The sequence below is a fragment of the Cetorhinus maximus genome, chromosome 24 (assembly GCF_964194155.1).
Source record: "Cetorhinus maximus chromosome 24, sCetMax3.hap1.1, whole genome shotgun sequence".
In the NCBI taxonomy this organism is placed as follows: Eukaryota; Metazoa; Chordata; class Chondrichthyes; order Lamniformes; family Cetorhinidae; genus Cetorhinus; species Cetorhinus maximus.
In genome coordinates, this window is record NC_135902.1 from 49282683 (window position 1) to 49310275 (window position 27593).

The following is a 27593-nucleotide window of genomic DNA, read 5'->3' on the forward strand; positions in this document are numbered from 1 at the left end:
CTGCTGACTTCCAGGTGCAGATACTGCTCTCGGCACCCCAGCATAGTGTTGAGCCCACCGTGTCTGTTATTTTTTTGATGGCAGTCTCCTTCATAAAAGGAATTTCCAATTGTAGCTTGGGTGGATTAGCCCACTTAGTGAAGTTTTGCTCGGGTGGGTAAGGAAAAGCACCAAGTCAGGAGCATAAACGCTGGCAATGACTAATTGAATGACCTGTTTCTGTGCTGTACTTGTTATCTGACGGTTTGCCAAAGTTTTTTTTGTAATTGCTGGGCACCACAGTAGATTCAATACAATACTGGACCAAATTTGTCTTTTTCTAATTCTAGATATTGGTTTTAAAGTTGAGCACAATATTTTTTTTTATTGCTAATGCTCTTTTGGGGCATCACATACAAATAGTAGTAGTTTTTGTGATACTGGCTTCATCTGCTGTTTCCCATTATCCGTCTCTTCTATACCATTTTGCTTCCAGCCAAGGTGCAAACTAATAGTTGATCCAAAATAAACTTTTCCATATTATGATCATCCAGTGACTTTTGATTTAAAGGAGTTCTGTAGCTTTGTATTTTGTCACTTATTTGGATGAAATCACAATCTCTCATTGCAAAAGAGGCCCTTCGGCCCATCAAGTCTGCACCAACACGTGAGAAACATCTGACCTACCTACCTAATCCCATTTACCAGCACTTGGCACGTCATAACATTCAAGGCTAAGTGCTCATCTAGGTACTTTTTAAAGGATGTGAGGCAACCCGCCTCCACCACCCTCCCAGGCAGTGCATTCTAGGCCGTCACCACCCTCTGGGTAAAAAGATTTTTTTCCCCTCATCCCCTCCCTAAACCTCCTGTCCCTCACCTTGAACTTATGTCCCCTTGTGACTGACCCTGCAACTAAGGGGAACAGCTGCTCCCCATCCATTCTGTCCATGCCCCTCATAATAGAACCATAGGAGGCCATTCAGCCCATCTTGTCCATGCCAGCCCGAGGACACCCAGGTGGCCTTTCTAATCCCACCTTCCTGCACCCGGCCTATAGCCCTGCAGCTTGCAGCACTTAAGATGCAGATCCAGGTACTTATTAAAAGAGTTTCTGCCTCTACCACCAACTTGGGCAGTGAATTCCAGACACCCACTACCCTCTGTGTGTAAAAAATAAATAAATAAATAAATAAATTCTTCCTCATGTCCCCCCTATACCTTCTGCCACTTATCTTGCATCTATGCCCCCTGGTTCTAGAATTCTCCACCAAGGGAAACAATTTTATCCTGTCCACTCTATCTATTCCCCTCATAATTTTGTACACCTTAATCAAGTCACCTCTCAGCCTTCTTTGTTCAAAGGAAAATAACCCCAACCTATACAATCTCTCCTCGTAGCTAATCTTGTACACCTCGATCAGGTCGCCCCTCAGTCTTCCCTGCTCCAACGAAAACAACCCAAGTCTATCCAACCTTTCCTTCATAACTTAAATGTTTAATCCCAGGCAACACCCTGGTGAATCTCCTCTGCACCCCCTCCAGTGCAATCACATCCTTCCTATAATGTGGCGACCAGAACTGCACACAGTACTCCAGCTCTGGCTTCACCAAGGTTCTATATAACATGATCTCCCTACTTTTGTAATCTATGCCTCAACTGATAAAGGCAAGTGTCCCATGTGCCATTTTTTACCACTAACATGCCCCTCCGCCTTCAGAGATCTATGGACACACACACCAAGTTCCTCAGAACTTCCTAGTGTCATGCCGTTCATTGAATACTTCCTTGTCAAATTACTCCTTCCAAAGTGTATCACCTCACACTTTTTTCAGGGTTAAATTCCATCTGCCACTTATCTGCCCATTTGACCATCCCGACTATATCTTCCTGTAGCCCAAGACACTCAACCTCACTGTTAACCACCTGGCCAATCTTTGTGTCATCCGCAAACTCACTAATCCTACCACCCACGTAGTCACCTGTGTTGTTTATAAATGACGAATAATAGGGGACCCAGCATAGATCCCTGTGGTACGCCACTGGACACTGGCTTCCAGTCACTAAAGCATCCTTCTGTCATCACCCTCTGTCTCCTACATCTAAGCCAATTTTGAATCTAAATTACCCTGTATCCCATGTGCATTTGCCACCTTTGTAAGTCCCCTATGTGGGAACTTGTCAAAGGCTTTGCTGAAATCCATATAAACTACATCAACTGCACTACCCTCATCTACACACCTGGTCACCTCCTCAAAAAATTCAATCAAATTTGTTAGGCATGACCTCCCTCTGACAAAGCCATGCTGACTATCCCTGATGAAACCTTGCCTCTCCAAGTGGAGATAATTCTGAAGGAGAGAATCTTTCTCCAATAGTTTCCCTACCACTGACATGAGACTCACTGGTCTGTAGTTCCCTGGCTTATCTCTACAACCCTTCTTAAATAGAGGAACCACATTAGCTGTTCTCCAGTCCTCTGGCACCTCCTCTCCACCGCCAAAGAGGAATTAAAAATTTGGGTCAGAGCCCCTGCGATCTCCTTCCTTGCCTCCCTCAGCAGTCTGGGACACAAATCATCCAGACCTGGGGATTTGTACACATTTTTAAGCCTGCCAACACCTCCAATACCTTGTCACTCCCTATATCAATTTGCTCAAGAACCTTGCAGTTCCTCTCCCCGAGTTCCATACCTTCACCCTCATTCTCTTGGGTGAACACCAATGTGAAGTATTTGTTCAACACTCTAGTGATGTCCTCTGGCTCCACCCATAGATTGCCCCCTTGGTCCCTTATGGGCCCTACTCTTTCCCTGGTTATACTCTTCCCATTGATATACATATAGAATATCTTGTGATTTTCCCTACTTTTACCAGCCAGAGCTTTCGCATATCCCTCTTTGCTCTCCTAATTGCTTTCTTAAGCTCCACCTTGCACTGTCTGTACTCCACTAATGCCTCTGCTGATTTGCTCCCCTTGTACCTGCTAAAAGCCTTTCTCATTTCCTTCTCATCGTAACCTGAATATCTCTGGTCATCACCCTAAAGGGAACATGTTGAACCTGTACCATCCCCATTTCCTTGTCGAACATCCAACATCCCACCCCCACCCCCCTGCTCTTCTGAAGATTTCCCCACAAGTAGCTGTCTACCTTGGCCAGATCCTGCCTTATTTTACTGAAATCCACTCCCCCCACCACCCCCAATCCAAAACATTTTTTTGCAACTTGTCTATTTCTTTGTCCATAATAAGCTTAAATTGTACCATGTTATGGTCGCTATCACTAAAATGCTCCCCCACCACCACCTTAGCTACCTGTCTGGCTTCAATCCCCAGAATTAGGTCCAGCACTGTATTGTCCCTTGATGGACCCTCTACATATTGACCTAAAAAGTTCACCTGTACACATTTCAAGAAATCCACTCCATCCAAGCCCTTAACACTATGTCTATCCCAATTAATGTTGGGAAAGTTGAAATCACCTAATATAATTACCCTATTATTGTTTTTACACACCTCTGCAAACTCTGCACATATTTGCTCCTCAATTTCTCGCTGACTATCCGGGGGTCTATAATAAACACCTAACAATGTGGCTGCCCCTTTTTTATTCCTGAACTCTACCCACAAAGCTTCATTCAATTCCCCCTCCAAGATATCATCTCTCCTTACTGCAGTAACCTACTCCTTAACTAATAATGCAATGCCTCCTCCTCTTTTACCTCTCCCCTGTCTCGCCTGAAGATTCTATATCCCGGAATGTTGAGCTGCCAATCCTGCCCCTCCCTCAACCACATCTCTGTGATGGCTACTATATCACAATTCCACATGTCAATCCTTGCCCTTAATTCATCTGTTTTACCTATAATACTCCTGGCATTAATGTAGAGGCCATCTAGCCTTGCCTTACTCCCCTGAAATTTAATACAGCTGTACTCCCTCTGACTTGATTGTTTTACTGTATTATGATGTGTCCCTATTCTGCTAACATTGTGTCCCCTCCCCCCTGCCAAATTAGTTTAAATTCCTCCCAACAGCAAGGATGTTAGTCCCGCTCTGGTTCAGATGTAGACCGTCCCGCTTGTACAGGTCCCACCTTCCCCAGGAACGGTCCCAGTGATCCAGGAATCTAAAACCCTCCCTCCTGCACCAACTCTTAAGCCTTGCCTTCATTTGCGCTATTCTCCTATTTCTGTGCTCGCTTGCACGTGGCACTGGGAGTAATCCAGAGACTACAACTCAAGAGGTCCTGCTTTTCAGTCTACTGCCTAACTCCCTGAAGTTTTGATGCAAGACCTCATCCCTCTTTTTACCTATGTCATTGGTGCCACCATGTACCATGACCTCTGCCTTATCACCCTCCCCCTTCAGGATGTCCTGCAGCCGTTCAGTGACATCCCGGACCCTGGCACCAGGGAGGCAACACACAATCCTGGAGTCACATTGACGACCACAGTAGCGCCCATCTGTTCCCCTGACTATAGAGTCCCCTATTACTATTGCTCTTCCTTCCCTCCTGTACAGACAGATTGCTTGTGGTGCCAGAAGCTTGGCTCTGTCCGTGCTCCCTGGAGGAATCAGTGCCCTCGTCAGCCTCCAAAATGGAATACTGATTTGCGAGCGGGACCCCAGAGGACTCCTGAACTGCCTATTTCTCTTGGACTGCCTGGTGGTCACACATTCCCTTCCTTCCTCAAGTCCCTTCATCTTCAGTGTGACCACCCCTCTAAACGTGTTATCCACGATGTTCTCAGACTTGTGGATGCTCCACAGTGTCCCCAGCTGCCATTCCAGCTCTGAAACCCAAGCTTCCAGGAGCTGTAGCTGGACACACTTGCTGCACATATGCTGGTCCCGGGCACTGGAAATGTTCCCGGCTTCCCACAAGGAGCACACCACGGCTTCGAGCTCTCCTGCCATGACTTATCCCTTTAAATTAAACCTTTTAAATCAATTACTCTTGGGCCCTTCTTTCCTGATCCTCGTTACTACAGAATATACAAACTATAAACCACAAAAAGACCTTAAAATATAAGCGATAAAAGTAGTAAATAGTTACCCAACCTTGCCCACTACTTGCCTGTCATTTCTCTCCCTTGTAGCCTCTACTGCTGCAGCAGGGCAAGGCCACTCTGAAGATTTAAGTAGTTGGATAGCAAAGAAAAAATGCAAAGAACACCTCTTCCCCTCTGCACTGTGCACCAAATTGTCAATACCCACGCTCACTCTGGCTCTGTCTCGCTCAGGATGAAATATATTCTGTTTTTACATACGCTGTCAAGGACTTATGCAGAACTATTTTTTCAAAAATCTATGATTTTGGCTGCATTAACTGACTTGTCCAGTAAGGTTCTAATTTTTCTGTACACTTGTTTCTTTTTGCACTTTCCCTGTACCAAAAGATGTTTGGAATTTGGGACTTTTTATCCAGTTAGTTAATGAGTGATACTGACGGGAAAAAGATTTGAATCCCAATCTGCTCTGGTCAGTTATCTTATCTCTGCTGAAATGGCAAAAGGAATGGTACACTTGGCCTCCGTGCCCCGCTTAAGAAGTGGAAAATTGGTCCATGCCCCGCTTTAAGAAGTGGAAAATTGGTCATGCTGCTTGCTCGAAGTTGCTAACCAGCAACCCAATTGAGACCAATGTTGTTCTTACCCAGCTGTAATGGCCCATGTGGTGAGATAACCTGTCAAGGCTCACATGAATAGTGACCAATCGGGTAATATACTAATGCATGACTTTAAAGTATGCAATTTTTCTTAACATGAAGTTGATTCCTTTGGGAGGGGAGGGGAAAAAAATTTGCCAGAGGAAATGTTGGCAAAACAATTTATTGCCTTTTTATTTTGGTAAATACAAAATCTGCACATAGTTTGACCATTTTTTTTCTCCTGTTTCTAATATTTTTATATTTTAAAATAGGTGATCCTGACTTGCTGTCCAGTGAAGCAATATCTGTAATAAGAGGCGTACTTCAAGAGGAACTCCGGGACCCATACAAAGAGAGGGGACCTGGACCAGGAGCACATCCATCAAAAGCGTAGAGTCTATTTTCTGAATTTATAGAGAACTTAAGTAAATTTTGTTTCCTGCATTCAAAGATGTGACTGAATTACTTCTGTTTGGCAAGCAGCGAACAATTACTTTGTGTCAGTTTGGTGTCAGTTGGTATCCTGTCTTCTGAGTTAGAAGGCAGTGGAGCAGAATTTGAACCCAAGGCATGGGTACACAACCTAGGCTGTCATTTAAAATGCAGCCCTGAGGAGGGCTGTGTTGTCAGACCTTTGTAAATTTATGTTAAAAAGATCCTCCACCAACTTGCACTACAGAAAAAATGAGTACGGGTGATTTATTTGGGTGCATGGCTTCTTAAATTTTTTTTGCACGGCTGCACGCGCACATATCTTAAAGGGACCAACTTGTGTGCGGCCTGTGATGGTGGCTGTGCAGCTTACAGGGAACATTGTCTCCTAGCCTCCCTGTTCAGGTAGATGTAAAAGATTGCATGGTACTATTTGAAAGGGGGTTGGGTGGCCTTCTCACAAATGATCCTGTCTGAGCTAGCATTTCTAATGCAGAAACTAAATTTGCAAATTGTCAATCATGCTTTAGGTTTTTCACCATTTTCTATAGGATGGGGTGGGTGGTGGACAATATGTCTTGAACGATAAGTTATTGTTACAAGTAATTTTTTAAAAGCTGTTTTGAGATAGATATTAATGAGCTAGCCAGGCTATGAAAAATATAAAATTTATTGGCTTGTCTCTAAATACCTACCTGTTATATTGGAAGTTTTTTGATTACTTTAACAAATACAGCAAAATTTTAAACATCTCTACAAAACAGTCAATCTTTTGTAATCGAACCTATAGCAGAGCCGGAAAGACTTTTTTCAAAAAGGCAAAGAACTTAATCAGTGGGGTGAATCATCTTTATAAAGTAGGATAACTTGGCATAGTGTATAAACTGTTCGTTATTGCACAGAATAGGTTGTCAATTTGATCTGTGAATCTGATTGTAACCTGTTCTGCACATTCATCATCGTACAAATAAAGCAGCTCAGTGATTCAAATCCAGCTTGCCAAATGCAACTCAATCTGGTTTTAGATTTAATTAATGTGAAAGTAACACTGATATCCACTGATATCATGACACAAGGGAGTTCTATTGTTGCACTCAAGATCCTGTTATGAGTGTATATTTATTTAGCAAATGCAAATCCCCAAAACCAAGCAAAAGCCTCAGGTGCTGAGTTTAAGGTGATTAGTCTGCCACTTGTCTGTAGAGGGGACACTCTTCGATTTATGCCTTTGCACAAATGCATAAGGGGTTTGTACTGAGACCCCAGCAGTTGGCTACACAGGGGCCCTGGCCTGTCCTGAACCTATTTAGCAAGGACCACCATTGCCTAATGGCAGTTCAAAGCCTGCCATTTGACAGATGATGTTTGTTTGTCACTAAGAACTTGTTAGTGATTCCCATGTTTCCCTTTCCTTGATCCAAAGGATATCTGCTGGTAGATCTTGTTCAGGAAGGGTGCTCCATGTGGGGCACCGAGATGTCAGCAGTAGGTGGTTGAACAGGTCATCATGGTGTGATAAGTGACATGCAGCAAGGTTTCAACCAGATCGTGGATTTCTTGTCAGCCGGCAGATGTGTGACGGAGTGATGTTTGCAAGAACGGGAAGTCTGGAAAATGGAGTTTAGTGGAGAGTTTAAGGCATATGGATATGAGGCTGTGCGAGATAATTCCTATCAAAATAAGAGGCTCTTGCCTTTTGAGAACAACTGATGCAACTGAATCCAAGACTGTAACTACAAAACGATCCCAAGTTTGTAACAATGTTCTCATCATGATAGCATTTCAAAACAAATTAATTGGCTGTGAAGTAATTTAGGGAGTCCCAAAGATGAGATGACTTTATATAAATACAAGTGTTTTGCTTTTACTATTGTTGCTACTTCTAACCCACTCCAATATTTTTTTAATGGGCTGTTGAAACTTGCACAAAGATGCAAATTATTTTGATCTGAATTTTCTCATTTCATTAAAAAATATGTTAAAAAATAGATATTTTAATATATTTTTAACTGTTCTAGCTCCTCATCATCTTCTGTTCCCACCTGGGATGGGGATGGATCTGAATCCACCAATGAGCTCATCCGGCTTGGTGAATCTGCCTGTACATACAGCCACAGAAAGAGCACAGGTAATCACTGATGAATCTTTTTAGTAAGAGAGTAGTATTGTGGTCTGTGGTTATGTTAGCCTTACCGTGTGCTTTATATTAGAAATTTCATTGCTTTTAAAAAGAAATCCATTGCTATGTCTGTTTCTATTATTACTTTTCATTGGAGCCTCAAATGCAACTTTGATGCTTTTTAAAATTTGTTTTTTGTCCTTTTACTTTTGTCTGTCTTTTCTTTCTTGAGACTTGCCTGAATTTCATCGTAGTGTCAAGGAATCAGAACAGAAGTTGAAGATCTTGGACCAAGGAAAAAATGGGATATGCTCCTTTCTTTCTGGTTCTGCCACTGTAGCTAATACTAATGAGGAAGAAATGCTACAACCAGGAAGTAAGTAGGAAAATAATGTTTGTTTATAAACAGCAGTAACCTATAGATGGGTGACAAATTTGATTTTGTTTTGTTAATTCTTTTGCTTGCATGGAAATACTTCGAATTGTTTTTGTCTAGGAGTTTGTGAATTTGAATCCTGAGGCTGCTTTAGATTTTTTTTTTATCCACCCTGCAGCCTGGCCCCTTGTCTTTTGAGCAAAAGTAAGGACATTATAAAAGCAAAATCTGGCAGATGCTGGAAATACTCTGCAGGTTAGGCAGCATTGTGGAGAGAGAAATGGAGATAATGTTTCAGGTGAATGACCTTTCATCAGAACTGGAAAAATGTAGAGATGTAAACTGGTTTTAAGCAAGTAGAGGCTGCGAAAGCTGGCGAGGGGAGAAGGGAACAAATGAGATGGGGTGGATGACAGGAATTATTAATTATAGAACAAAATGCATAATGATATTGGACAAAAGTTACATCTCTAAATTTTCCAGTTCTGAAGAAAGGTCATTGACCTGAAATGTTAGCCATGTTTCTGTCCCCACAGATGCTACCTCAGCTGCTGAGTATTTCCAGCATTTTCTGTTTTTATTAAGGACAGTCTATCTCCAGGGAAATGAAGTATAAATTAAACCAGCTCATCCAGTTTAAATCTAGTCACCTGAGGAGTCGTGTTGATGGCAATGGATCAATTTCTTTAGTGCTAGTGTGCTGTACCAACAACCTAAAGCAGTGTGATGCACACAAGTTGCTTGTCTCTTGCTTTGCCATTGAAGCAATTTGATACCATTATTTAAAATTTTTTATTTTGTGATTACATTGGATAATTATTTCGTTTGCAGTAATTTCACTGTATAGGTAATACCTAACGTTCTGAAAAGCAGAAATAGCAATCCAGAGTAATAATACATAGGATTGTCAGGAGCCGATGTAATGACCTGTCTCTCTAGTAAAATTCCAGATGCTCATTAATGGCAAAGTTACCATTTCAGACATCCAATATTCTGTCTTTTTCATTTTTTTCTTTGGTTGTTTTGAGATTGAATTTTGCACCCCTTTTTCACTCCTTTCACTATTTATCTTTTAATCCTTCAACCTGGTTAAGGCGATACAGTTAGTTGTTCTGTTTGTTGAAGTTTAAAGATTCTCTTTCCTTTACTGCGCAGTTCATCAGCTTGCACTTTCAGCAGCATCACGGGGAAAAATGTTTTGGTGCTGAAGGGTGCAGGGGCAAGTATAACTTACAGAAAATGCTATTGGATGCCAGGCTATAGCTAGATCTGGTCCAAGACTTTGAATGGCAACTGAGGGATGGGCCTGGAGTGTCTGCTCCAAGCATTTTTTTTTCTCTCTGCTACTGTGCTATTGGTGGACTCCCATGAGGGTCTAGTGTGCTCTATCACAGCAGGTACCCCTGCTTGCCAGCATTGCCAACACTCCTCATGTGAGGACCTGAATTTAAACATTAGTGATTATATTTTTAGACACGATGGGCCAAATGGCCTCCTACACCATAACAATTCTGTGATATTAAGCCTTGCACAGGGTACTAGACTTGGATGTCTAGATAGCCCATGAAGAGTAGCCAATTCAACCTGCCCTGTATAGACCCTTGTACCTTGCTGAAAATGCCCATCCTCTATCTGATGACAACACTGGTAAGACTTGTTGGAAAGCCAAGTATAATGCAATAGGTCTCAGTACTGCATATTCTAGTAATTTTTCCAGTTAACTGCGGTGTGAATTGTTGCTGTAAAATTGGAGAGCACAGCAGTTTAACTTAATGGGTGTTTGTGGCAAATATTGCCGTTGCAGTACATCTATAGGCCACTGGCCCAATATCTCTTACTGGACAAGTTTTTCAAAAAAATAGATTATTTTTCTCTCTTTTTAAAAGGGTCTGCTGACAACACACCATCAATAAATCATTCCATTGGATTAAACACTAATGCTCTGCAGCTTGGGGAGCCCATTCGTCCTGCAATTCCTTTGCAGTCTCCTTACCATCCACCGGAGTATAGGCCTGCAGTCCAAGGTGCACATCTGACCTGTTATCAGTCTAGCTCTGGCACAGCATTAATGGTCAATCAGAAAGATGAACCCAGTTCCCAGAGAAGAACTCCAATTCTTGCAGGAGCGCAGAAAGTGAAATCTGTATCCAGTGTTCGTAACGTGAGTAGGCTGAAATTTTGAATGTACTTTTGGATGCAAGTCATTGTGTTTGTAGGCCATTTTGTGGAGCCTGCATTAAACTTACTTTTCCTTTAAACATCAGTGTTTGTGCTTGACAGTAAATGTAACTCTCACTGGATGCTCGGGTTAACCATGTTGATTTGGGCAACTTTTTTAAATTGCTGCATTGGTACAATAAAAAGGGGTGGGGGGGGAAACTGCAAATGCTAGAAATTTTAAAGAACCAAAAGTAACATCTGTAAAAAGAAAAATAACTTCTGGCTGTAACACTTTGGGAGCTGAAACAAACATTTTAAGTCAGGTTTGAGGTGAGGAAAGAGAAGTTAAAGGGGAAAGAAGGAACAAATACTCAAGTTACACTGGAAGTTAACAGTTGAATCATCTACAAACTGCATACAATGAAGCAGGGAGCTGCTTTTTTCAAATCTAAAAGACCACCAAGTTGTGAAAAGGAAAATAATACGCAGTAGAATGGTGCAAAAGTTTAGAGCGGCAACAGTCTGTACCACATGAATTAGAAGCAGGAGTAGGCCATTCAGCTGTAAATATAGAAAAGAGGAGACGCAGGTTGTTTTCATAAAACTGCAAAGTGAATTCAGAATAGCATGACTCATTATAACGATGCCTCAGAGTGGATGTGAGTGCACAATATAAACACCTGCTAAATGTTTAGCACTTTGGAAAATGAGTTTCTAAACACAATTTTGAGTTTAATACTTGCCTGTTAACTGCTTTACATGGTGGAAGGGAGTTTTATGTCTGAATGAACATGTGAAGGGTCTGAAGAAGGGTCATACGGACTCAAAACATCAACTGTTTTTCTCTCCACAGGTGCTGTCAGACCTGCTGAGTTTTTCCTTTATTTTCTGTTTTCCTCTCGTGAAAAATTATTCATTTGAGATCGAAATGAATTTGCTATCTCTCTTTCCTTGTGCTTATCTTTTAGTTAATAACTTTGAAATTTCTGCAATTTGCAAGCTGCTTTGAGTGAAGCAAATGCTAAATGATCTTTTTTGTTTCCTTGATGTCTTGAATTGCCCTATTATCTTTAGTTTCCAGATACACATGAAAATATTCCTACAAAGATGACACTATCAAGGTTATGCCCAGGTGAGAATATTGTTTACTGCTTCACCTCCTCATTGCATATTATATGTATACATCAATATAGTTCTCTGCCCTATTTGTTAAGAATGGTATGCTAGATTTTGTTTCAAATTTAGTTTGCAAAGAATTGTAGTTCTTTTGTAATCAAAGTGCTGGAAATACTCAGCAGGTCTGCAGCATTTGTAGAGAAAATAAACAATATTTCAGGTGTGGATCCTTAATAGATTCTCAGCACAGAAGGTTATTTAGTCCTTCACACCGTGCTATCTCTTTGAAGGAGCTGGCCAATTTAGTCCAATATTCCAGCTTTTTTCCCCATAATCTTTTCAAGTGCATATTCAGTTGTCTTTTGGAAGCTCTTATGGAATCAAATTACACCACCCTTTTCAAGTAGTGTTTTCTAGATATTATTCCCTATGGTTGTGGGATGGGGTGGAAAATCCTCATTTCTCTACTACTTTTGCCAATTATTTTGAATATAGGACCTCTGGTTACTTGCCAGAAGAACTAATTTCTCTCTACCAACTTTAACAAAACCCCTCATTATTTTGAATATCTTTATTAGGTCTTTAATCTTCTCTGCTCTAAGGTGAAAGGTCCCAATTTCTCCACTTAACTGAAATCCCTCATTCTGGGTAAACCACCTCTGCACCATTTCCAGGAACTTGACATCCTTCCTTTAAAGCGTGGTACCCAAACTTGTGCACCATATTCCAGCTGAGGGCTAACCAGAGATTCATAAAGGTTTAGCATAACCTTTACTTGTTTTTGTATTCCTTCTCCCTATCTACAAAGCCAAGTATCCCATATGCTTTTTTAATCAAGTATTTGTGCGTGTGCATCAGGACCCAGGTCCGTCCTGTTCATGTGTCTCCCTCAAAACAATGCAATTTAGCTAGTACCTTCATCAGAATAGATGATCTCCCAGTTCTGATGAACCAGAAATTGAACTGTTCTCTTTTGTGCTCCTGACTTGTGCCAGGCTTGGCCTAGTGATGGCAATTTCTTATCTGAATCAGATGGTTGTGGGCTCAAGCCCCTTCCAAGACTTGAGTGCTTAGACACTTAGAGCAATACGTTCTAGAGCCAGCCAGGGAGCAGGCTGTTTTAGACCACCTCCTGTATAATGAGACTGGGTTAAATAATAACTTCATAGTAAAGAAGTGACAACAGTCATCATAACCTGGCAGAATTTCGCAATCAGTTTGATGGTGAGAAAAGTGGCTCTAAGACTAGAGTTCTAAGCTTTAAGAAAAGGCAATTACAAAAGTATGAAGACTGAGTTGGCTAAGTGGATTGGGAAAATAGGCTAAAAGTAGGATGGTAGAGAAGCAGTGGCAAACATTTAAGGAGCTATTTTATAACACTCAACAAAGAAAAATATTTCATTGAGAGAGACTCTGAGAAGGGTGCACCATCCATGGCTAACTAAGGATGTTGAAGATAAGCATCAAATTGAAAGAATGCGTACAATACTGCGAAGATTAATGGTAGGTCAGAAGATTTAACAAACTTTTAGGAACAGGCAAAGAATGACTAAAATATTAGGGAGCAATTAGAGCATGAGAGAAAGCTAGCTGGAAAAATAAAAACTCTTACTGTCTGTTTTAGAAAAAGAGTAGCTAAAGTGAGTGTTGTTTCCTTATAAGTTGAGGTAGGGGAATAATTAATGGGCAACAAAGAAATTGTGGAAGCATTGAACAAGTATTTTGTATCCGTCTTCACTGTAGAAGGCACAAAAAGCAGCCCAATTACAGTTGAAAAATAAGAGAGAACAATCATGATCATTAGGGAAAAGGTACTGGGAAAACTAATGGGGCTAAAGGCTGACATGTTCCCTGGACTTGATCCTAGGGTTTTCATCCTGGGGTTTTTTAAAGAAGTGGTTGCAGAAGGGTGGATGCATAGGTTGTAATCTTCCAAAATTCCCTGGATTCTGGAAAGGTCCCAGTGATTGATGCTAATCAAGAGAGGAAGGTGACAGCCAGAAACAATAGGCCATTTAGCCTATCATCTGTCATAGAGAAAAATGCTAGAATCCATTATTACAGAATTACTAGCAGGACAGTTAGAAAATCATGATGGGATTGGGCAGAGTCAGTGTGGTTTTGTGAATGGGAAAGTGTTTGACTAATTTATTGGACTTACCGAGCAGGATGGATAATTGTGAGCCAGTAAATGTGGTGTATTTGGATTTCCAAAAGGCGTTTAATAAGGTGCCACATAAAAGGTTACTACACAAGGTATGAGCTCCTGGTGTTGGGGGTGATGTATTAGCATGGATAGAGGATTGGTTAGCTAACAGGAAGCAGAGAGGATAAATGGATTGTTTTCCTGGTTGGCCAAGCTGTAACTAGTGGAGTGCCTTGTTTAGTTTTTATTCTCTCTCTCTCTCACTTGCTGGGTTAGTCTTGTCTGTCTTTCTTTATCTGTTCATGTTGCATTCAGATGGTTTTTATGTAGCCATTCACACCTCATTTGGACACAACCTTTTGTTTCTTACTATACCCATTACCACTCCCTTTGGGTGCTGCATTGTGAAGTCTTTTGTTATTTAATCTCCACTGCCCTCCACCCTATCACAGATCTTCCCTTGTTCTTCCACCCCTCCCCCTTTCCACTGGTTTAAAACTTTTCCCTTCTGATGAAAGGTAATCTTGACCTGAACATTAACTCTGTTTCTCTCCATAGATGCTGCCAGACCTGCTGAGTATTTCTAGAATTTTTTTTTATCACTTCAGATTTCCAGCATCTGTGGTATTTTGCTTTTGTTTTAAGATTGAGTGGACTTGACAGGGTGGGTGCTAGGAAATGTTTGCCCTTTTTTTTTTTGAGGGAATCTAGAACTAGGAAGCACTATTTTTAAAAATAAGGGATCTCTCATTTAAGACAGATGAGGGTTTTTTTTTCTGAGGATTGTTGGACTTTAGAATTCTCTTTCCCAGAGAGCAGTGGAGGCTGGGTTATTGAATATTTTCAAGGCTGAGTTAGATTTTTGCTCAACAAGGGAGTGAAGGGCTAAGATGGGTAGGTTGGAGTTAAGGCCACAATCAGATCAGTCATGATCGTATTGAATGGTGGGGCTGGCTTGAGGGGCCAAATGGTTTTCTCCTGCTCCAATTTATGATCTTATGACATGCTCCTAGATTGACACTTAGGAAGGAGAGCTGCACTGTCAGAAGTTCCTCTTTTTTTTTGGCAGGGTGGGGGAATGAGACATTAATTGTAGGCCCTGGCTGATGTCTTGAGTGAATGTAAAAGATGCCATGTAACTATTTGGGTAAAAAAGAGCAGGGGAGTTCTGTGTCTTGGGAAATATTTATCAGCACCACTAAATCATATTATCTGATCATTTGCCACACCACTTCTCCTGTTTGTGAAATCTTGCTGTGCAAGAAATCTCTCTACATCACAGCAGTATCTATACTTCAAGAGTACTTCATTGACTGTGAAGGGCTTTGTGATGTTAAGCCCTGAAAGGCTGTAGATCATTGTCAGCTTGTTCATCTTTGCCTTTCTATGCTTTTGGTGTGAAAATGTGCCTGAAATAGTTTCTTGATGGTGAGGGAATGGAACTAAAGTCCAGTGTTGTTACTAACCCCTGGCTTGTTGCAGTGGGCTTATCTTTTTAATTCCTTGAGCCCTCTCTTTTGTTTTACCCTACAAACCCAACCCATTGCTTTCACATAACCAGATCTTGCTTTCTGGAGCAAAATAAGTGGCTTTGACCACTGTCGCGCTGCTATAGTCAGTGGAGCAAAGTGCCATCATGTACTGTGGAGTGGTGAGACACCAATTCTCTTTTTGCACACTGCTCAAATTCCTGAGCTTGGCTGCACTGTTATTGAAAGACACTCGATTGGTGATAGAGCAAGGAAAGTCTAAAGAGAGCTTTCTTGGCATGATGTGATGTACTTTGCATAACCCTGAACAGTCCACTCAAAAATGTCTCTGCTGCTAATACATGCTTCAGGGAAACCAAATGAGATTGAGAAGAATGTAGCCACTGCATGCTCATATTTTACATTTGCTATTTGGTTTTCTGAAGTCAGTGATTGGGTGAAATTTAACAGGCAGCAGCAACTCTCACTTCAGCCAAGTGGCTGTTCCTCACATACAAGCCTAGCAGTGAGGTGCTGAGATCTGACTGCTTTATAACTGTTAAGGTCTTAGCTGAGGTTTATCCTTACAATCTCGTCCAGCAGGCAGAGCTGATAATGAATGGGAGCTGTTAATAAATGCACATCTCTATCTTGGGATATGGACCCAGCTGTACTGTTTTTCCCATTAACTGAACTGCCATGAGCTAACATAGGGCAAATTTGGATTTTTTTTTGTCTATGAACCATTTACTAACTGAGCTATGGGTTGGAGGTGGAGGTGTGGAATCTTCAAGTGATGCTTAATTGCACAAAGTACTTTTAAATTCTTAAGCACCTTTATTCCAATTAATGTGCATTTATTTTTTGGTAGATGCCATAAAAGTAGTGACTCTGCAGGAGTCAGGATCTGCAGGACATGGGACAAAGAGGCATCAAGAATCACAGAACACTGCAGGAACTACTGTAGCAGTTAGTATTGCATCTTCTAATATTTTGGGACTTTCTAAAAACTTTTTTTAAACCTCTAATTTACTGTCTAAGTGTGCGTATGTGTATTACATTTAAGTTTATTATATGTATAGTGTAATACCAGCACAAGGTATTTTGACGCTTTGATTTAAGTGTTTGCAGCTTTAGGGATGGAATGCAGATCTCAGGAACTAAGTAACCTTGTACAAACCACCCCCCACCCCCCCGACACCTGAGTGCTGCATACCATTCTGTGTTTTGTACCTGTATTCTAGTCTTGAACATACTATGAAGGAAACTAAATTGATGAATGGGATTAGGTACCTGAATTATGGGGAAAGGCTAAGGTAGCAAAGATGCTCATACTGGAGGAAGAGCATTATTTTGTAGGTAATTTAAGGTCTTTAAGGAAATGGATAAACTAAATCCCACAAATGTTCAATAGTAATTCAGTTTCTAGGGCATGGAGACATGAATTCAAACTTAGATGAGAAAAGGTGATTATGCAGTTAAGATGTAATTTCTTCATGCAGAGGTTGCTGAAGGATGGGGGGCTGTTGGAATGGAGGATGTTGAAGATCATAAATGTTTTTTGGAATCTGGACTATCAGAGCATCAAAGATAAATGACATACCATAGCTGTACTTTTTGGACTGGGAAAGAATACTGATGTGGGTCCTCTACAATGTGAACATTGCTGAATGACTCTATTCAGTTTGCAAGTGTGACACTGAGCTTCTGTTGGTTGTTTTAATTCTCTATTTCACTCACTCTGACCTCTGGCATCCTCTGCCCCATACACTGTTCTAATCAAGCTCTAACAGCATCTCATCTTGTGATTAGACACTTAGACCTGGAGCGGTAAATCCTGGCCAAAGTCAAGTGGCAGGGACAAGAAGTGTGAGTAGTGTCTACCGCGGAGCCCAGTGGGGAAATCATGTTGAATCCCACAATGCTGGGCTCGTTAGTTATGCAGCCAGGGGTTTCCCAACTTTGTTCGCAGTGGGGTGGGCAGGAAGTCATGTGCCCTGCCATCATACCTGGTTGCCTTTTTTTAAAAAAGGCACCAGGAAAGAGAGTACTTTATCGCACTCTTAACTGTGGACCAGGACGTGGAATGCAGAACCCAAAGAACACAGGAACGATTGCTGAATGCAGTTGAGGAGAGAAGTCCTCTACTCGAGGGATAGAAGGAGGAGGCCCGCCTGACTCACCAACCCTGCATAGGAGGTAGTCGCCAAGGTGGTGATTGCTAACTGCATTCACCAGAGGACAGCCCTGCAGTGCAGGAAAAGGATGAATGACCTCATCTGCTTCACCAGGGTAAGTGAATCCTCTACTCCACATACTCATATCACTGAATGAGTATGGGGACATGGGCCTCAGTGGCAAGGTCACCATCTGTGCTGCCCACGCATAAAAGCATGTCCCAACATAATGTGCAAATGCCTCATAGCCCCACTGCAGTCCAGGTAGTCTGCAGGTAGAGAGGCAACTGCGGGCCATTGACCATGCCACATCGAGAACTTGTATTGTCTGGGGAGGGTGGGTTTGGTGTAAAGGGCAGCAGCCTTCACTAGTGGTGACATTTCTCTTTCGGCTTCCTCTATCCTTCTATCTGCATAAGCTCACCACTCTGGAGGGTGCTGCCAAAGAATCCTTGTGCATCTTTCACATGGCACACAGCCAGTGGGTTGTTCATGAAGACTGGCATCATGCGAATGCCACCTGCACCCTAAATTGCTCTCAAACCCTCTTTCCTTGTGCAGGGCAAGTTAACTCACAACAAGTGTGAGAGAGATGGGATGGGAGGGGGCATGGCTGAACTCCAGCACCTCGCTCCATTCAAAGAGCGGGCTGCCAAGCTAGCAGGGGAGGTTTGGGACCATTCATGTGCAGACGGCAAGGTTCATGTCCGGCCTCCATCCAATAAGGAACCATTCTTACTGTCTTTACATAGAAACCTAAGGATCATGCTTGGTGCCATGTTGGAGGCAGCCCATGCAGTTGCTTGCTTTCTCTCTCTCAATCTCTTTCCTCCCTCCCCCCCTCTCTCTCTCTCTCTCTCTCTTCTCTCTCTCAAGAGGACGCAGCCTGACCCCGAATAGAGTCCAGCACCAGCTCCAGCATGCAGAGGAGGATGAGGACAACAAAGACATTACACCTGTAGCGCTGTCACCACAGTCACCTGCATGTTCCACCATCCTAGAGAGACACACCCTGATGGGTACTAGATTTAGTTCAGGAAGGGTGTCTCCCTCTGGTGGTCACCTCACAGACACATGTTCGCAGGGGCAGCCTCCATGAGGAGGCTGACGGACACCATGGAGCACTTGGTCATGCAGAACGCCCAGTTTTACTTGGAATGTGTGCAGACCTGCACTCCATCAGTGTAGCCCTCCCTCAGGTGCCCCTTTCCCTCGGAGTAGGGGAAGGGATGTAGGGCACCCAAAGGGAGGGGGAGAGGCAGACACCCCAGGACCTCCGCTTGAGACTCTTTGAGGGTGCCTGGCAGTTCCAATTTCCCTTTGGGACCACAGAGGGTGCACCTTCCCCACAGCAGGAGACCCAATCTAAGCTGAGGCCCTCTAGGCCTTGGTTCCAGAGGATGCCCACCAAAGTCACCAAAGACACAGGGCATGGTAGCGAACAGGCTGCCTCTACCCCTGCTGTGGAGTGCCTAGACGCAGTGGGAGGAAATGTAAAGTTACGAAGTATAGATCTCACTATGGTGGCATGGTTATGCTATCATTGCTCATTGTTGATGCACATTTGTTAATGTACAGTTGCACTTTAAGGAGGTCTGCTGTCTTTTCACTGTTGATGCTTTAATGCTTTAATGTGCAAATGAAGACCCTGCCTGTGCCTCTCCAGAATCCGCATGTGCAAGGAGGCATCAACCTTTGCCATAGCCCTTGCGAGCCATATGCAAGAAGCCTCCGATGCATGCTGCTCCTTTTGCCCTTCACAGGATACAATCACCTTTGCCAAGTCTGAATGACATGTTGGGGTTCAGCTGACCTGCAGTTCTGTCCACCCAATGACTGTACTCCCCATCCAGCATTTCCATATCTTGACTTCGAGGCACTGGGTAGGTCTGGAGCAGCCATGGTGTGCATGTCCTTTTGAAACTTGCTCAAATAGTTTTTTTTTTACCCTCCCTCACCATCACCATTGACTTTCCCCGCTCCGCTCAGTGTCATTGGCAACCACCCCGAAGAGAGCCTGCCTCCATCACTGTTCCAATGCCCACCCTTGTCCTGCTCACCCCAAAGATCCACAAGCCAACAACCCTAACCACCCTTTCTCCCCTCATCGCAGGACCCTCGCCACCACAACCTACTGTATACCATTGCCTACCTTAACTGTATATGTTCGATCACATCACCAATTCCCTTGCCTTGCCCCACCCCCTCCCCACGCCAAGGATTCTTCAATTGATATCACAGACCTCTTCCGCTGAAACCCCCTACCCGCCCGTCATGGTCCCTTTACCCAACTGCACCCTCCCCTCACCCCGATCATGGTTCCATTCTTTCCACACTGCCCTTCCATTGCTCCCATTCCATTTTCCCACCGCACCTATCCAACGTCCCTGCAAGACTTCATCTCCCACCTCAGCATCCAAATTTGCCCCGCCTCTTTCTGCCCCTCCTCACCGTCATCATCTTCACCACCCCTCTCCCCAAACAAAGGCACTTCTCACCCAACATCACCTGCTGCAGCTGTACATCTGCTGGACGCTCCACTTGGCTGGGGCTCCACTGGCTGCATAAGGCTGCACCTGTGGCTCCTGACTCCAACATCACGAGGCTCCAGGTGTCCATCCAAATAAGTCCTGATTTGCGTACGCCACATTGGTCCAGGTGTGTTCTGAGCCTGCATGAAATTGGACAGTGTGGGGCGGAGCAGGAATATTCCAATTAGGTGTTCATTTGAATCCTGACTGAGATGCAAAATGGGTGACACACCAGGACTGCAAGATCCCGACATCATTTCACAACATTGAGAAAACTCTTTTTTTCAGCTCCTGACTTATCGTCTGACCCACTGCTGTCTGGGGGGTAATGATTTCGCCCCTAATGAACTTTTGGACTCCATGTTAAGTCCAACAATGTCAGATTATAACGTACTGCTCTCATTTTTCCTGACAGTAGGTGCTGGTAATAGTTCTGCTGTTGAAATTTACAGTTTCTCTGGATCCATCTGTTTTTTTTACTTGTCCCCATAACACCATTTTTGCTTTGTGTAAACCATCTCTTTTTGTCATTTAATTTCTCTTGCTTTCCACCATGTTGCTCACCTCCCTTTTTTCTTTGTTCTTTCCTTCCCTGAGTCTGCACTTGCTTAAGTATATCACTAATCATTTTCAGTTATGACAAAAAGTCATTGACCTGAAACGTTAACTCTTTCTCCTTCCACAGATGCTGCCTGACCTGATGAGTGTTCCCAGTACTTTTTCTCTCCTGTATTGCCTTTGTGACTGGTCTAATGGCAGGAAATAGTCTTTTTTGATCCTGTACACTTGTATGTTGCTGAAGGAATTTAGAGATATTGAACTAGGTCCAAAGTTAAAGCTGGCCTACTCTACTTTTCTTTGCATGTCTTCCAATAGCTTTGTCTCCTGGCGAAGGAGGATTGATGGTTAGATTAGCTGAGGGATGCATTATGAACAACTTTGATAGTCTGGAATATTCTTGATTGACACGTGCAGGGTGAATTTCCCATTTTAAAAAAAAATAATAATAATTTTGACATTGGTCAGGTCTTTTTCTTCTCTCCCTCGCTTCTGTCCAGCAGTTAGCATTACTAGTACCTTTAGTTTCTTCCTATTTATCAACTTGGTTGCCAAACTCTGGATGCCCTATCTGTGATGCTTGTAGTCAGAGAGGCTAGTGCTTCATATAATGATGGGGGGAAAAGCACTGAATTAGCCTTCTGGTCTTTTCTCATCTTTTTCATATATTGATCATTATAAAAAGCCAAATACTGTGGTCACTGAGAATTTAGAATCTGACTTTTTTTGCTCTTTTTATTTTCCCTGCGGTGCTACCATGACCTGGCCTGACACCTTAGATTAAAGAATGGGACTTCTTTCAGACTAGTGAGAGGTTAAGGGCCCTGTGCAGCCCTCATTCCCCTATGTTTAAAATTGAAGAACACAAACAGTTTTACCATGGCTATAGTTGTAGTAAGTAAATTCTATTGAGGTTTTTTCCCCTCTCTTGCAGAACTCGGGCAATGTACAGAAAAGAGTTGCCTTTCAAACCCAGCCAGACATTCGATTTATGACCATGCAGAGTAAAACTGACCAATGGGATACAGCTTCTGAGGAACATGGCGAGACAAGTCATTGGGAGGCTTCAGCAACACTAGAATCCAACCAGCCTGACTTCAGGAGTGAAGATCGTTCCCTTTCATTGTATGTTTGATTTACTGTATTTGTTAACTGCATTGTAAATTATCTGGCGATATGGAAAAAAATACTTGCACTTTTTATATGTAGCACCTTTATCATGATCTCCAGCTGTCCCAAAGTGCTTCAAAGCCACCTAATGTACTTATTGAAGAGTAGTCACAGTTGTAGTAGGGAACAGCGGCAGCTAATTTACATGATCCATTTTAGCGATGTTGGTTGTAGGACTGGGAGAACTCGCTTGTTCTTCAAAATAGTGCTATGAGATCTTTATGTTCACCCATGTGGACAGAAGTGATCTCAGTTTTGCATCTCGTCTGAAAGACAGAGCAATGCTCTCGCAGTACTATGCTGAAGTGCCAACCTGCATATGTGCTTGAGTCTCTGAATTGGGGTTGAATCCTAATATCGGGGTGAGTGCTACTCACTGAGCTACAGGAGATACTTTCAAGTGTCATAGCTTTGACCTTTTTAATCACTTTTTAAAAAAAAACAAGTCGGATGGGGAAGAGAAACAGGTGGCATCTCAGTTGGAACAATGTTTGCTATTCACTTACCACCAAATCCAGCCAGATTGCAAGGGTGAAACGAAGAGACATTGAGCTTTCTCTGTGCATTACACAAACCTACCATTTTTATTTTGGCCACTGAATAACTCAGATTGTACAAGGATTGCTTGGTAGGGGACTTTCTGGTTGGGGTCTAGTCAGAACTTAAAGGCACAATAGAAAAATCATTGCTCTGCATCTAACCTGGATTTGATTGTGATATTGGATGCAAAAAGTAAAGAATTGTAGTACTGCAGGCATCCTAGTCTTGATGACTAGAACATTTCCCTAAAAAGCCAAATGCTTTGGGTTCTGCCAGGGCCACTCATGGACAAAAGAACTGAACGCAAGAAGTGAGGTGAGTGTGGCTGTCCTTGACATCAAGGCAGCATGTGACTGAGTGTGGCACCCTAGCAAAACTCGAGTCAGTGGGAATCGGGGGGGAGGGGGAGACTTTCTACTGGTTGGAATCATACATAGTGCAAAGGAAGATGGTTAGGGTTGTTGGGGGTCAATCATCTCAGTTCCAGGACATCACTGTAAGGGTTCCTTAGGGTAGTGTCCAAGTCCTAACTATCTTCAGCTGCTTCATTAATGACCTCCCTTCCATCATAAGATTAGAAGTGGGGATGTTTGCTGACGATTACACAATGTTCAGCACCATTCGTAACTCCTCAGATACTGAAACACTCCATGTCCAACAGCATAACCTGAACAATATCCGGGCTTGGGCTGACAGATGGCAAGTAATATAAATGCCAGGCAATGACCATCTCAAACAAGAGAGAATCTGACCATCACCCCTTGACATTCAATGGCATTACCATCGCTGAATCCCCCATTATCAACATCGACCAGAAATTGAACTGGAATAGCCATATAAACACTGGCTGCATAAGCAGGTCAGAGGCTAAGAATCCTGTGGCAAGTAACTCGCCTCCTGCCTCCCCAAAGCCTGTCATCATCTACATCTATAAGGCATAAGTCGGGGGTGTGATGGAATACTCTCCACTTGCCTGGATGAGTGCAGCCCCAACAACACTCAAGCAGCTTGATAACATCCAGGACAAAGCAGCTTGGTTGATTGGTACCCCATCCACAAACATTCACTTCTTCCACCACCGACGCACAGTGGCAGCAGTGTGTACCATCTACAAAATGTACTGCAGGAACTCACTAAGGCTCCTTTGACAGCACCTTCCAAACCCATGACTACTACCATCTAGAAGGACAAGGGCTGCAGACACATTGGAACACCACCATCTGGAAGTTCCCCTCCAAGCCACTTACAACCCTGACTTTGAAATACATATCTGTTCTTTCACTATCATTGGTTCAAAATCCTGGAACACCCTCCCTAACAGCACTATGGGTTTACCTACACCACATGGACTGCAGCAGTTCAAGAAGGGAACTCACCTCCAGCTTCTCGAGAGCAATTAGGGATGGGCAATAAATCCTGGCCTAGCCAGTGATGCCCACATCCCATGAATGAATGAGGAGAAAAAAGCAGTTGTTTGGTTTTAACTGTTTAAAATTGACCTGTGCGAATGTATGAAAATGCTACAATCTCCAATCTTTTCTAATGGCAACTTCACTTTCTGTAGTAATCGTAAAGACCAAGGTGATGTAAGCAGTTCATTTAGAGATGAACCTCTATCTCGTAGAAGAGCACGGGATATCCTAGCGGAAGAGGAGCTGCATGAGATGTCTGAAAAGCTGTCTCAAAAGCTGTGCCAACTTGATATGGTAAGAGAGTAGAGTATTGTCACTTACAACAGTTAGTGACTAACCAGATAAATTAATTAATTAATTTTGGATATTTGACACAAAAATAATGGTCCTGCCAGTGAGCTCTGTTCATTTGAGTCAGGTTCCAATTTGAAATGTTGGGTAGCAAGAATGACACCTGTGTCCATATTCCACAGAAGCTCCACTGGCACCGTCTGTGCTGATTGTGGCAGGGGCAGTCCTGTCATTCTGATGAAAAGAGGTGGGTGGGGAGCACTAAATGGGAAATCAAGTAAAGCTGCTGCTTGCTTTTTTTTTTGTTCCAAAAAACCTTCTTTATCTTAATACTGAAATGGCTAATGCCTGACACTGATGTCCAGAGAATTGTGTGTGTGTGTGTGTGTCATGTGTCAGAAGCTGAAATTGGCAAGAAAGCATACATATAGGATCCTTGGCCTTCTAAGTGTAGTACAAAATATGAAAATGTGAAATTGTCCATTTTACTCTTCCTGCCAAAAAAGAAGCATATTATCTAAATGGTGAGAGGATGCAGAGGGATCTGGGTGTCTTAGCACATGAATCACAAAAGGGTAGTATGCAGGTGCAGCAACTAATTAGGAAAGCTAATAGAATGTTATCATTTATTGCGAGGTGAATCGAATACAAAAGTAGGGAGTTTATGTTTCAGTTATACAAGGCATTGGTGAGACCACATCTGGAGTACAGGCAGTCCTCAACTTTATGATGTTTGAGTTATGACATATGGCACTTAATGACTTTTATAAATTGACACCGTTTTGACTTTACACCACGCCAACGAACAAGTTCAAATGTTCATACATGTGCATCGACTCAGTTGCTGTTCTGATTTTTTTATGTTAATATGATTATTTACAAAAATACATTCATGTTGCTAAATTACTCATCTGTAATTGATTAAGTACGATATTCTGGGTTATTTTGGTGAAAATAAGGTATCTGGTTTTGGTTCAGAAATCAATCCCCCATTTATAACATTGTTCTTATGGGAAAATTGGTTCCTAGTTATGATGTTTCGACTTAAGACACAGTTTTCAGGAATTAATTGTATCCTAAGTCCGAGAACTGCCTGTACCATGTACAGTATTGGTCTCCTTATTTAAGGAAGGATGTAAATACACTGGAAGCAGTTCAGAGAAGGTTTACTAGACTAATACTTGGAAAGGGAGGGTTGCCTTACAAGGAAAGGTTGGACAGGCTAGGCTTGTATCTGCTGGAGTTTAGAAGAGTAAGCAGTGACTTGATTGAAACATAAAAGATCCTGAGGGGTCTAGACTGAGTGGACGTTGAAAGGATGTTTCCGCTTGTGGGAGAATCTAGAATTGGGGTCACTGCTTAAAAGTAAGGGGTCACCCATTTAAGACGGAGATGAGAATTTTTTTCTGAAGGTCGTGAGTCTTTGGAACTCTCTTCCTCAAAAGGTGGTGGAAGCAGAGTTTGAATATTTTTAAGGCAGAGGTAGGTAAATTCTTGATAAGCAAGGGGGGAGTGAAAGGTTGTCGGGCGTATGTGGGAACATGGAGTTGAGGTTACAATCAGATCAACCATGATCTTATGGAATGGCAGAGCAGCCTTGGGCTGAGTGGCCTACTTCTGTTCCTAATCTGTATGTTCGTATGTAAAAGTGAGGGAAGTTATGCTAAGTCCTTATAAATCACTGGTTAGGCCTCAGCTGTAGTAGTGTAACCTATTCTGGGCACTACACTTTAGGTAGGATGTCCACACCTAGGAGGTGTAGAGGAGATTTACCAGAATGATACCATAGAACCATAAAGTTACAGTGCAGAAAGAGGCCATTCAGCCCATTGTCTGCGCCAGCCAAAAAAAATAAACTAGCTGCTCACTTTAATCCCATTTTCCAGCACCTAGTCCATAGCCTTGCAGGTTACAGCACTTCAGGTGCAGATTGAGGTACCTTTTTAAATTAGTTGAGCGTTTCAGCCTCAACCATCAATTTGGCCAGTGAATTCCAGATGCCCACTATCCCCTGGGTGAAAATGTTTTTCCTCATATCCCTTCTAATCCTTCTACCAATCACCTTAAATCTGTGCCCCCTAGGGAAAACGGGTCTTTCCTGTCTACCCTACCTAGGCCTCTTAATTTTGTACACCTCAATTAGGTCACCCCTCGGCCTCTTCTGTTCCAAGGAAAACAACCCTAGCCTATCCAATCTTTCCTCATAGCTGCAATTTTCCAGCCCTGGCAACATTCTTGTCAATATCTACTCTCTCCAGAGCAATTATGTCCTTCCTGTAATGTGACCAGAACTCTGTACACAATTCCAGTTGCGGCCTAACCAGCGTTTTATACAGTTCCTGCATTACATCCCTGCTTTTGTGTTTAATGCTTCATCCAATAAAGGAAAGCATTCCATATGTTTTCTTTACCACCTTATCCACCTGCAGTGACCTGTGGACATGAATTCCAAGGTCTCTCGCTTCCTCAACCCCTCTCAATATCCTCCTGTTTATTAAGTATTCCTTTGCTTTGCTTTCCCTCCCCAAATTCATTACTCCTCACTTTTCCAGATAGAATTCCATTTGCCACTTTTCCACCCACTCAACCCAGACATTGATATAATTCTGGAGACAACAGAGATCCTCTTCATTATCAACTACATGGCCAATTTTTGTGGGAGGCATGATCGAGAAATATAAACAGCAAGGGCCTAACACTCAGCCCCGTGGAATGCCACTGGAAATCGCTTTCCATTCGCAAAAACATCCATCAACCATTACCTTATGTTTCTTGTCGCTGAGCCAATTTTGGATCCAACTCTCCTCCTTTTGTTTTTCATGGGATCTTGTTTTTTCTGACCAGTCTGCCATGTGGGGCCTTGTCAAATGCCTTACAAAAATTTATGTAGACAACATCCACTGCACTACTCTCATCAATCCTCCTTGTTACTTACTCAAAAAATTTGAAATTAGTAAGACATGATCTTCTCCTAACAAAACCATGCTGACTATCCCTGATTAATCCGTGCCTTTCTAAGTGACAGTTTATCCTGTCCCTCAGAATTTATTCCAACAATTTGCCCACCACCGAAGTCAGACTAACTGACCTATAATTTTCTGGCCTATCCCTCACACTCTTTTAAAATAATTGTACAATGTCCGCAGACCTCCAATCTGGTACCTCGCTTGTATCTGGTGAGGATTGATAAATGATCCTTTAGAACATTCGCTACTTCCTCCTTGGCTTCCTTTTAACAGTCTTGGTGTAAGCCAATTGGCCCTGGTGATTTATCCACATTTCAAGGATGTCAGTCCTTCCAGTACTTCCTCTTTCATTAAGTAATGAATCTAATATTTCACACTCCTCCTCTTTAGCTAGCATGTCTGCATCATCCCTCCCCTAAGTAAAGACAAAGTACTCATTGAGAACCCTGCCTACATCTTCTGCATCAACCCACAAGTATCATGTACATCTCTGATAG

General features: G+C 42.6%; 1 protein-coding gene across 2 annotated transcripts in view; it reads left to right on the top strand.

The window, feature by feature from the left end:
* The window catches only part of LOC144699883 (centrosomal protein of 95 kDa-like), a 57472-nt gene that overhangs the window by 16223 nt on the left and 13656 nt on the right, over positions 1–27593 (top strand). For both annotated transcript variants that reach the window (XM_078571226.1, XM_078571228.1), the window contains 8 exons: positions 5906–6023; positions 8084–8193; positions 8417–8560; positions 10447–10721; positions 11795–11852; positions 16323–16420; positions 21652–21842; positions 23992–24133. In XM_078571226.1, the coding sequence (XP_078427352.1) occupies positions 5906–6023; positions 8084–8193; positions 8417–8560; positions 10447–10721; positions 11795–11852; positions 16323–16420; positions 21652–21842; positions 23992–24133 (1136 nt within the window). The remainder of the gene's footprint in view (positions 1–5905; positions 6024–8083; positions 8194–8416; positions 8561–10446; positions 10722–11794; positions 11853–16322; positions 16421–21651; positions 21843–23991; positions 24134–27593) is intronic.